At 33.2% G+C, this 11,496-nt stretch overlaps 1 protein-coding gene across 1 annotated transcript; it reads left to right on the top strand.

Moving 5' to 3' along the window:
• Positions 1–74: 74 nt before the first annotated feature.
• Positions 75–3,818, top strand: SIGC (RNApolymerase sigma-subunit C). Its single transcript, XM_011083422.3, has 7 exons — positions 75–332; positions 1,350–1,507; positions 1,678–2,241; positions 2,327–2,557; positions 2,820–2,960; positions 3,097–3,297; positions 3,427–3,818. The coding sequence occupies exons 1-7, from the start codon at positions 242–244 to the stop codon at positions 3,709–3,711; spliced, it is 1,671 nt and encodes a 556-aa protein (XP_011081724.1). The 5' UTR covers positions 75–241; the 3' UTR covers positions 3,712–3,818.
• Positions 3,819–11,496: the final 7,678 nt, after the last annotated feature.

Here is an 11,496-nt window from a genome sequence, read left to right as displayed (position 1 = left end):
GTGAATAATCATATTCAATAATTCATTACTTACGCAACATGAATTTGAACCACTTACGACATACCAAAAAGAAGCAAACGTGTGAAAGGCAGGGTGTATTGACCCTATGGTTGAGATGGGGAACCAGTGGCTGACAGCTGACAAGAGCAGCATATCTCTCTGACCCTCCACTTTTCCAATTTTCATCACTCAGTGAGCATCTGATGGGCATTTCTTGCCTTCAAGAAACAATTTTTTGTCAATGGGTTTTAGGCTAAACCTCAAATGGAGTGGTCTTTCAGTTCAATCCCCCTTCTCCACAAGTACATCGTCTCTGCCTTACACATACCCTTGTGAGTCACCAATTCTTGGAAATGAGATCATACGGTTTTATTGCACTCTTTTTCTTAAGTCATATTTTTTGGTTGCAAGATTTCTGTGATCTAATTATGTTGGCTTTTTTTTTTCCTTTCTTGAGGTAAATTTTACGTTTGTTTATGTTTTAGCTTTCTTAGTGATTGTTCTTGAGGTAAATGTTATGTAAACAAACTCATGCATGTTCCGTATAACACCAGAATACAGAGGATTGAGCGCACTAAGTCAACAAGCTAATATGTGAGTTTTGCAGTAGGGCTGAAGTTAGATTGTATATACAAAGTTTAAGAAAATACTTAAAGTGAAAGATGAATTATAGATCATAGCGTTGCCATCCTACGTTCGGACTTGCAACCCGGAATATTAATCTTAAAGATGAAGTGGAATATCTTTCCCTGTTATGACATTGTGAGTTTTTAATGATTTATCCCGATCTGCTAGAATGAATCATTTTTCCTTATAGGTTCTCAAAGAACTTGTTTCCTGGTGAAATTGTGTTTGTATCCTGAATCATTGTTTTCGTGTACGAGTCAGTGAGCATTTATTCTCAGGCTTCTAACGAGCTCTTATACTCAAGGTTCTCTGTGTGATTCGGCGTTTTTGAGTATTTCCCTACCATGTTAAATATTTGATGTTATACGAAGTCTAAGTAGATTAGTTCATTTCATGTTTCTTGAATGTGTAATCTTACTCAAGAAATAGAAATAAGAGAGAGGGAACAAGGGTTTCCAAAGAAATTTTTCACCGAAAGCATTGATGCATTGTGGCCAGCTGTGTTCCCTGTAATGTATTGCCAATAATAGTAACCAATAATTCCTTTGTCATATTTGATAATCCTGGTCAACTTTTTAACTCTGCCCGCAAAACGTTTTTCTCTAATGCTGGTTGTTCCACCCCTCCTCCGAGTCATACTAACATATGCAAACAGACAAAAGAATTTCTCGTCATGAAGTTTGAAGATACGGTTTCTTATCTATTGTACTCAAACTATACAGGTAGAGGCAGAGATACCTCCTACATCTTGGCGAGATTGTCTGCTTCATCAGTTTTATATGGAGAGACTGAAACACTTAATGATGCTTCCAGAGTACATGTTTGTTCTTCGTCCCCTCAGCTTTTGGAGAATTATTACTTGGGAACTAGAGAAACAAAGGTCATCTATCTTTCCATTGCTCTGATTGCATATTAAGTAATTTGTCGACAAATCTGATCAGGCATTAGCAGGGCACTTTGGTGTTACCAGTGACATCATGAGAAGAGATTTATCTTTCTCTTTCAGGGTTCAATGTTCATTTACTTGCTTATATACTTTTATCTATTCAGGTTGCAGTTGGGAAGGGCTCGAGTGATGGTTTATCAAGTTTACTTGAAAAGCACATTGAAACATCTAACAGCGAGGATAAGTTGGCGTACCTTACTAGCTTACAAGCAACCCAATTATCGCAGTTCAGATTATTAATGAAAAATCTTGATATGTTGGAAGACATGTTTTCCGATTCTAATGTGGTAAGGTTGGAAAGAGATATTCTGGAGCAATTAGAAAGACTTGGAGCTTTAAGATTGTTCTATTCATGTCTATCCAGGACCCTGAAATCCTCAACTTCTTTTGATTTGTCTAATGCAACAACTGAGCTTGTTGAAGAGCCCAAGGTAAATGATTCAGTGGATAACCATGTAGGCGAAGTTGTTCGATCTGGAAGAAAAGAACTCAGAAAATTGAGGAGAAAAAGAATGTTGGATAAGGAAAGTGGTATTACTACGCAAGAATTGCCTACAGTAACCATTTCAAAACAGCATAAATATGCCTCTGCTAGAAGAGCTTCAAGATCTAGAAATAAAAGACAGAGAATTGCTAGAAACGAGGCAGAAATGTCGAGTGGAGTTAAGGTTGTTTCAGTTTCTGTTGTGTAAGCAGTGTTTTCTGCTTATCCAAGAAAAGTCTTAGCTTATAGTTAACATTATTATATGACAGTTGGTAGCAGAACTGGAAAAAGTCAGGACGATACTGGAAGAAGAAACTGGTCAGGTAGCTAGCTTGAGCAGCTGGGCAGAAGCTGCTGGAATTAAAAAGAAGGAATTGCAGCAGAATTTGCATTATGGTTGGCATTGCAGGGACGAGCTTCTAAGAAGTACACGCTCCTTGGTTTTGTTTATTGCAAGAAACTATTGGGGACTTGGAGTAGCCTTTGAAGACCTTATTCAGGTTGTCTTTCTTTTTCCCTTTGCTTTTCTAGTTCCCCTTTTGCGTCCACTTCATTGTAATATTTCAAGGCCTGTCTTGCTCGTAATGTTGGATAGGCTGAATATTGTTCACACAAAAAACCTAAACTGGAATTCGTGCTGTTCATAGAGCATAGTTGGAACGTAAACAGTTGTTGCAAACAATGCAGTTAGAAATGTTTGGTCGTTCAAATGGTTTTTTATTTCATATCCAAACTCTGACAACTTAGTCATATTTTCTACAGGCAGGAAATATAGGGGTCTTGCAAGGTGCAGAAAGGTTCGATCAGTCAAGGGGATACAAATTCTCAACCTACGTCCAGTACTGGATTAGGAAGTCAATGTCAACACTGGTGGCGAGACATGCCAGAGGAGTCCGAATTCCTGTACTCCTCATTCTTTGTCCATATCGACTGCTTGTCATTCAAACTTCTTACATTTTTTCTCAAAAAATTGAACGAAAATAAATAAAACGGAAACAGAGTTTCAGCATTCACAATTGTACCTTTTTTCTGGGTGCAGTGCACTTTAAGCAAGGTTATAAATCAAGTACAAAGAGCACGCAAGGCCCTTAGCACCAGCAACGGGAAATATCCAGATGACTCTGATATTGCCAAGTATACTGGCCTATCCATAGCTAAAATTATGTCGGCTAGCAAATGCCTCAGAGTTGTGGGATCTATAGATCAGAAAATAGGGGAAGCAATCAGTGCAAAGTATATGGTAAGACTCAAGTTTGTCGTTCTTGATGCCTTCGACTGTTCTACTAATCTAAGCTGAATTGAGTTTTGTATTCATTATTCAGATCGAATGTAGTCATGTGACAAGACATCTTTCCCTATTATGTTGCAGGAAATTGCACCTGATACATCGATACTGAGCCCAGAAGAAACGGTGATCCGACAACACATGATAAACGACGTTCACAGACTTCTTAATGGGTTGGAGCCAAGAGAGAAGCAGGTTTTGATACTAAGATTCGGACTAGGAAACCGTCAGTGCAAATCGCTGGAGGAAATCGGGAGGCTGTTTTGTGTAAGCAAAGAGTGGATAAGAAAAATAGAGAGGGCAGCTCTTGCAAAGTTGAGGAATGAGGATTCTCTCAAAATTTTGAGCCATTATGTATATATGCAATAAGTGGGAAGCTGGTCTGAGTATAACTGAGTTACAGAATTGCTGCTTTTCATGTAGATTTGTTACTTGCAAATATGAGTTCTTTGGTGTAGAAACATTTCATTTTGTTTTCTTCTGTGTTTGGATTGGTATGATCTGATGGGTAAAGGAGGAATTGGAATCTCTCTCTGCTGCCATTTTATGAAAACCCTCCAATTCCCATCCAACTCACCCCCCAACCAACCCTCACTCAACTAATTTAACTTTTTAATTGCAAATCCCCTTTCTACTTTTTATTGCATTTAATATAAAAATGTCATGTAGGAAATGCAATGGAAAATCTAATCTGATTTGAAAACAAGTGTAGTTTTTATGTCTAAATTTGGTGAAAATTAAAACTAGCTCGTCCTCATTGTTTGAAAAATTACAAATATTTTTTTATGTTTAATGAAATTGTGTTGTTCTTGATTAGAGGGTTCAAATTATCAACTTTACTCTAGTGCTTTTTTTTAATAAAATAAAAAAATTGTAAAAAAATCGAACAAAGTAAATGAAAAAATTTATCCACTTAATTCATAAAAAAAATTCATAAAATTTTAAAAAATAAATAAAATTATAATTCATAAAAGCATTTGGTTGGTTCACCATAAAAAAAGTGGATGAAAATTTAACGAAAACTAACAAATTTGGCTACTTGTTGGATGGTCGTTAAAATCATGAGAATGTTAGTAATTTTTCAAATAATTATGTGATATTTATATCGTTATAATTTATACTTTGGTTTAAGGTTTTTTTTTAAAAAAAACACAACTTTACTGAAATATACGTTGCTTCTCTTGATTAAAAGTCACAATTCCATGGCTAAGTGTGTGCTCAAACCACTCCCCAACCCCACCTCCCCGCCTAACATTGAAAAGATTAATCTGATATTTGTTTCACTTAAAATAAATTATAAATATGTAGAACAAAAAGAAAAAATCGGGTAAATGGTATTAAAGTCTTGAATACTTTTATTACACGTTATAAATATTCGTGCACATACACACCCACACAAAACATGTATATACATATATATATATATATATTTCAGCATATAAAGTCTTCGTTTATGATCTACTCCATCTTATACCCACAATTGACTTATAAGAACGAAAATATACCTTCTTTCATGCATTAGTGCGTGAAAACGTAGAAGGGTAGTTTGATCAGAAAAAAATAATTATTTGACCTGTTTGGGGTAAATATGAATTTTCATGCACTCTTTTAGTTAATATCAGTAAATTCGGTGAATTTTAACTAAGGAATGGATCTATTTATTATACAAAAACAAACATCACAAATGCTATATGTAGTTTCTTAAATCATATTAATATTTATATATAATTACACAAAATTTTATTAGAAAAACGGTGCAATTACCCTTATGAATATCTTGATGTTCTAACAAGTGCATAAAGCGCACATGAGGTAAGTGAAAAAATACTTGAAAACTGGCTGTGCAATAATCGCGTTTCCGGAGTTGCCAACTATTTGACCCCTGCCGCGGGGCACATCCCCCTACCCGAAACCGCGATTTTAGGCTTTCCATGGCTCGTTCTACTCGACTCCTTCCTAACTTTGATGCCTTGAAAATGGTTTATTTCTCTACCAGTTATGGAAATTGTTGATTCCCATGATATTTATTTTTCACATTTCTAGACAAAGAAAACATGCTGATGGGCCCTTCTGCTACCTTTTATTAAATTCCTACACTCAAACAACTCATTATTACATTTTTCTTTCTTTTTTTTACCCCCAAATTGATAATGGGTATTGCTCAGTGTGCAAGAAAGAAACAATTCTTTTGATGATTGTGACATGAAAATATTTAATTTCTAGTAATAGGGTTTTTTTTATTATTTTTTAGATAATCAGTTATATATGCCTTCATATTAAGACTCTCACTTAATCTTTGCTTATCAATATTAAATAATAATTTCTAATTGATTAATAAGTGGTATTATAATAGATATTAGTGAAATTCAAACATGTCATTTTATAATTACGAAACATCTAAATTAAACCCCGTTATATTATTTGGCACATAATACCGACACACGTTCAACGTTTATTGCAAACGAGCATTTTTAGTCTTTTAGTAGCTTATAAGCTCTAATGCTTCTCTAACTAACATTAAATATTTTTTAGGGCAAAATCTCGAAGTGAACAATACCCGGGCATTGATCGTTTTGCGAGACGTATCATGTGGTGCCGCCATTTATGTGAACTAGAATATGTGTCCATCCCAAACCTCTCGTTTGAGGATTGATGATACTATAATGAGTTTCATATTATTAAAGATGACAAATTTGCGCGGCTTATAAACCCTAAAATTTCTAACTCATCACTAATTATTTTCTCGGAACAAAATTCTTAAGATTCATATAAAATTAAAATAAATAATACCTCTCGCGACAACCCACCGTTCAGATTGTAGACCGCATAGGGGCCAAATAGTGAACGTTGGTTGAAACCAATTAACTAACTCTCCCTGCAATAATTACATCCTATTTTAGTGTTGAAATGGTTTTTCTCAAAACTAGAACAATACCAAAACTAATAAGAAATCAATGTTGCAGACTTGCAGTAGTGGAGAAAATTGCAATTTTCATCCCATAATTGGTTTGTAATATTAAACAACATGCTTCCTGAAATAATTAATATATATTACTCTCGTATTTTAGGAAAAAAGTTTTCAAAGTTAATGCCATTATAAAAATATTTACAACTTTGAGACTAACTTTACAACATTCGGAATTAGCTTTGCAATATTTTTTTAAAATATGAGATTAATATTTTTCTAAAATATAGAATTAACAGTGACTATTTAAAAAAGTATAAATTAAATATTACAAATCATCCTATATTTTTTGGACCAAAATTGCAACTTTATCTGCAGTAGTGAGTTTGGTCATGAGTTTTTCTCGTAAACCTGCAAAGTTATGGAATTGCTGAGAGAGAGAGAGAGAGTAATCATTCACTCATTCTACGCTAATGCCCCCAACTGGGCTAAAGGCCCATTTTTAAGGTGATCGATTAACTTAAAATTAAGGGATAATTACACTTCCTTCGTTACGAGTTTGGCGGAATTATAGATAAATTCTCTATAATTTGAAAAATTATATCCAACACTTTTGAGATTTGTTTTCATTTAATAAACAAATTCATCCATTAGTCAAAATTTACCGAATTTGATGATATTAACAAAAAAAATTAGAAAAAAATATATATATTTACCCTTAATTGACTTATTACTGACTTATAGCAGGTCAAATGTATTTTTTTATGATCAAATTACCATCATACGTCTTCACGCATTAATGCATGTGAGGAGGTATATCTTCACATTATAAAGGAAGTTAGATCGAAAACCTTTAAAATCTTGCTCGACTTGACTTCATGTGTTATTCTCTGCTTGTATTATGGTGGGAGGATGTCTTAGTGTATTTATCTATCTATAAGGGTGGCAGCATGTCTGTATTTTTCTCTACTCGCGTTTATCTCTATAAGAACGGTGCGTTCCGAGGTATGAAGTGGGAGAGAAGGGATGTCATAATTGGGGTTTTGAATAAGACGACCTTTTGATTTTTCATTTTATTCGTTGAAAAAGTAATAAGAACGAGAGGTGTTAAGCTTTTGATCATCCTGGCGTCGAGCTATTTTTCCGCAGGACCTCCCCTACAGTATCGTCACCGTAGTAGAGCTTAACCACCAAGTTCGGGATGGATTGGTGTGGTTCCTCTACGCCTAGGACACCAAAATATCGAACCATGAACGAAGAAAGGCATGAGAGAAAAGCCTATTGGCTAGTGTTCATACTTACGTGCATTATTAGCCACTCTGATTGAAGAGTGGGTACTAATATTGTGGATTCGTGTATTTCAGTTAAAAGACCTGAAGTAGCAAACCCTTGGGTAAAAATCGCACTTGGTTTTAAGTCAATTAAGGGTAAATATCAATATAATTTAATTTTTTGTTATATCAACAAATTGAGTAAATTTTAATTAACATGGAATTTATTTGTTAGACGAAGCAAACCTCAGAGTACTAAATATAATTTTTCAAACTACAGAGAGTCTACGTGTAATTATACTAAATTTAAGAGGAGGAAAGTGTAATTATCGCTAAAATTAATTCAGTAATCATGTTATTTGATTGCCAATTACCACTACTGCATTTAATCATAAATTAATAATATAACTTATTGATGAAGATTCGAATAATAATAATCAATTGAATTTATCCGCTTTTTGAAAAAGCCTTTTTTTCACATGGGGTGAAATGCAATTCACCCATCACTTATTCTTTTTTATTTATTAATAAGTAATTCACTTTTTTACAATATATTTATTTAGGTAAATTACTGCAATTTTTTCATAAAATTTATCATAATTATAAATATTTCATTGATTTTGACGTCCGCCTAACAACGACCCCATTTCGTTAGTCTCCATTGAATTTTCATCTAATTTTTGTGGGTGAATTGCCTAAATTATAAATTATAATTTTAAAAAAAATTAAAATACTTTTCTTTATCCACTCTCGGATTTTCTTTTATATTTTTCAAATATTTTTCTTTTTTTTATAAAAAACAATACGGATGAAATAATAACTGTATAATTAATTTTTAGTTGAAAAAATATTCATAATTATATTAAATTTAAGGTAGAATTCAGCCATCAATTCATTTTACCAATGGAAGTAGTAGGGTAGTTGAGATTGGAGCTGTCTTCAAAAAGTGCAGTTTAGCGCCCACCAGCGTTTGAAAGCGAAAGAAAATGACTTTTCCAGCGGAGAAAAATGGGCACAACATTAAAAGGGCCCCACAATCTTGACCTCATACGATCAGGTTAACTGGCTAACCTACAAATTTACCACTTGCTCTATTCATTAAATTTTCTGCACAAATATTTTATTTAAAAAAAAAGGAGAAAAAACCCTCTTTTCTTTTTTATTTTCTGAAAAATAGAAATAAAAATAATTAATGGTAATGTGTGTATAATTACTGCCTGACAGTTCATTCTCATTTGTTTATTTAAAGTTTGTTATTGTGGGTGGGTAGTTGGTTTGCTTCTCTTTTAACTCCTTGGAGCTAAAAGTTGCAAACTCAAAACTTTTTTCCGAATATATTACCTTTTGCAAATTCATCACAATGTTTGGATTCGTTTTCTAAGTCTTTTGTTGTATTTTATGGAGACAGAGAGAGAAAAACAAAGATACATAAGTGCGTGTTAGAGATAATATGTATGTTTGTTTTTTGAGATAATTTAAAATAATTATTATATGTTTAATGTTGTGTTTGGGGAGACAAAAATTACTACTCGCTGTCAAATCATGTCTTTTTTATATATATTTATGTATATGTGTGTGTATATATATATGTATGTATTTATACTAAAACAGTTAAAAACACCTAAAATTAGGTGTTTTTAAATGGTGGCAAATATTGAGTATGTTTTGATTTGTCTCATAAACAATTTAAAAATGAAAATAAACATAATGCATATTTTTTTAGTCATGGGACTTTGATATCATAATCTTACAAAATGTCCAAATTGACTCTTAAAAAAATGAAATTATGAAAATAATTTATGGTATCAAAAGGGTATGTGGACTTTCCATTATTTTAAATAAACTTTTATTTGTTTCTTCTTTTTTTATGATTTTAATATGATTGATATTAAATCTCATCACATATTTTGTACTAGAAAATTGAATAACACAATAACCCGACAAAATAAATCCAACTGATAGCTGGTGGATATACGTAAATTAGAATGTCTAGTACACTTAAATATTTGTATATTGTTGGGAAAAGTTAAGCAATCGTAATACATTTCGAAAACAATCATATAATAATATTAACAGAATTAATATAACCAATTTTTTGAGAATTATTTTGCGAAACAACTACGTATGAACAAAATCAGAATAATAATAAGTTAGATATGCTGTCAACGAAAATTAAATAGTAAACTTAGTTGGGTAAGAGTTGTTACTTGTTCAATACAAATACTAATCGAATCGCATAAAATTTATGCTTGTCTTAAAAAAATTATACGCCTCGTATATATGTGCACCATATATTATGCAACTTCTTCCGAAGTACGAGTAAAACCCGAAATGGGATTGAGGAATAACTGAGCAAAACAGAGAGAGAATGCATATCAGGTGTTTTGTATTCTTAAGCTGTGTGTTGAAGTGAGGAATGCTTCAGCTTTTTTATAAGCTCCAGCACCAATAGCATTAATACAACCTCATAAATCGGTTTTAACAAACATTCAAAATAGTTTGCTATTTCGAATTGCCATTAAAAATGTTTTAAAACAAGTTTTTTAAATTTGAAACTTTTTTGACTGGAAAAAAAGAAGATTTTAAAATTGTTTATATTTTTCTAGATTAAATCAAATGTGTCTACTGCAAAAATGTATATATTCAAACATTCAGCATAACACCCACAGTCAATGCAAGTAAAACGACAACACACGTATAGGATTTCCTCACATTCACTTTGACTTTCAGAACATTTAGAAGTATGCTTGAATCTTCAACCTTATAATCAGTTTAGTTCTTCAATAAATTTGCCATGTGGGACGAATAATAAGAGAGCAACAACTCTACACCCACATTTTCCTTATATATCCTCTTCATTGCTCAAAGTAATCCCTCGATCTTTCTATGTGGGACAACATCATTCTTATTCTTTTTCTACTAAATATAATCTATGAATTTCATTTGAATTGACATTTACCTTTGATCCGGGTCGAAATTAGCGATCTCCTGAGACGATCTCACTGCAGATGGTCTAACTCTTCCTAGATCAGATTTTGGGTTCCCTAAGAATAAAACACGAACTGTGAGCTCGTCGGGCACGTCCCCGACAATGACCCTCCGACGCTCAAGTTAGGTTGATCGAGAGAAATGTATGCGATCTCAAAGTTCGAACTCAATTAATGCATCACAGTTACCTCATTTATGGCGTATCGGGGTCTATTTATAGAGCACAGTTGGACATCAAGTACTGGGCCACGGGGCCTTATCCTACCGGCTCGCGTTCTGATCGAGCGACTGTCATTGTCCGGGTTTTCAATCAGTCTGTGCGACCCGGGTCGGGTCCTCTGCGACCCGCCCGTTACAAAAGGCGCGAATCCTGATCGCGAAATGACTGTAATGCCCGTAATGAAGGGTAATTCGGTCTTTTGGCAGGGGTGACACGTGTATACTCATCAACCTTTAAATTAAATATTGTTACAAATTAGCAACTCTATCATGCCAGCTACAACATGTACAATTAATTTTAAAATTTTAAAACTAATTATTACTTAAAAATTTTTAATTAGGTACATAAAAATATAAAAATGAGAGAAAAAATTAATAAAAAAATAAAAAGTAACAGACCATAAAAACAATGCTGTCGCTTAATAGTAAGATAATTCACCCATTTAGAGAAGAAAAAAAGTACAAAACATCAGTTCTATTTCAAAGGCTATTGTATGTTTATAATTTGTTTCAAGGGATTTAATTAGCAAGTGCTTTTCTCATTTTGATTAGAATTATAGAGACAAAACTGCATATTTTAATTTGGCAATTTCTTTTAATAATCTGTTTTGTGATAATCACAAGCTACTTCCTAGTGAAGCAAAGTCGTGGTGTACAACTTTATCAGTCCACATACAAAATACACGTCACACGCTTTTGTTAGTTTCTTCGTTTTTTAGTACATGTGTCCGCTTATAGGAATTTCAGTTCTAATTTGTTGAGAGAGCCATT

Source organism: Sesamum indicum, linkage group LG6 (assembly GCF_026168435.1).
Source record: "Sesamum indicum cultivar Baizhima isolate 11 linkage group LG6, ASM2616843v1, whole genome shotgun sequence".
Taxonomy (NCBI): Eukaryota; Viridiplantae; Streptophyta; class Magnoliopsida; order Lamiales; family Pedaliaceae; genus Sesamum; species Sesamum indicum.
Note: the sequence above shows the minus strand (reverse complement) of the source record. Positions and strands in the feature narration are given on the sequence as shown.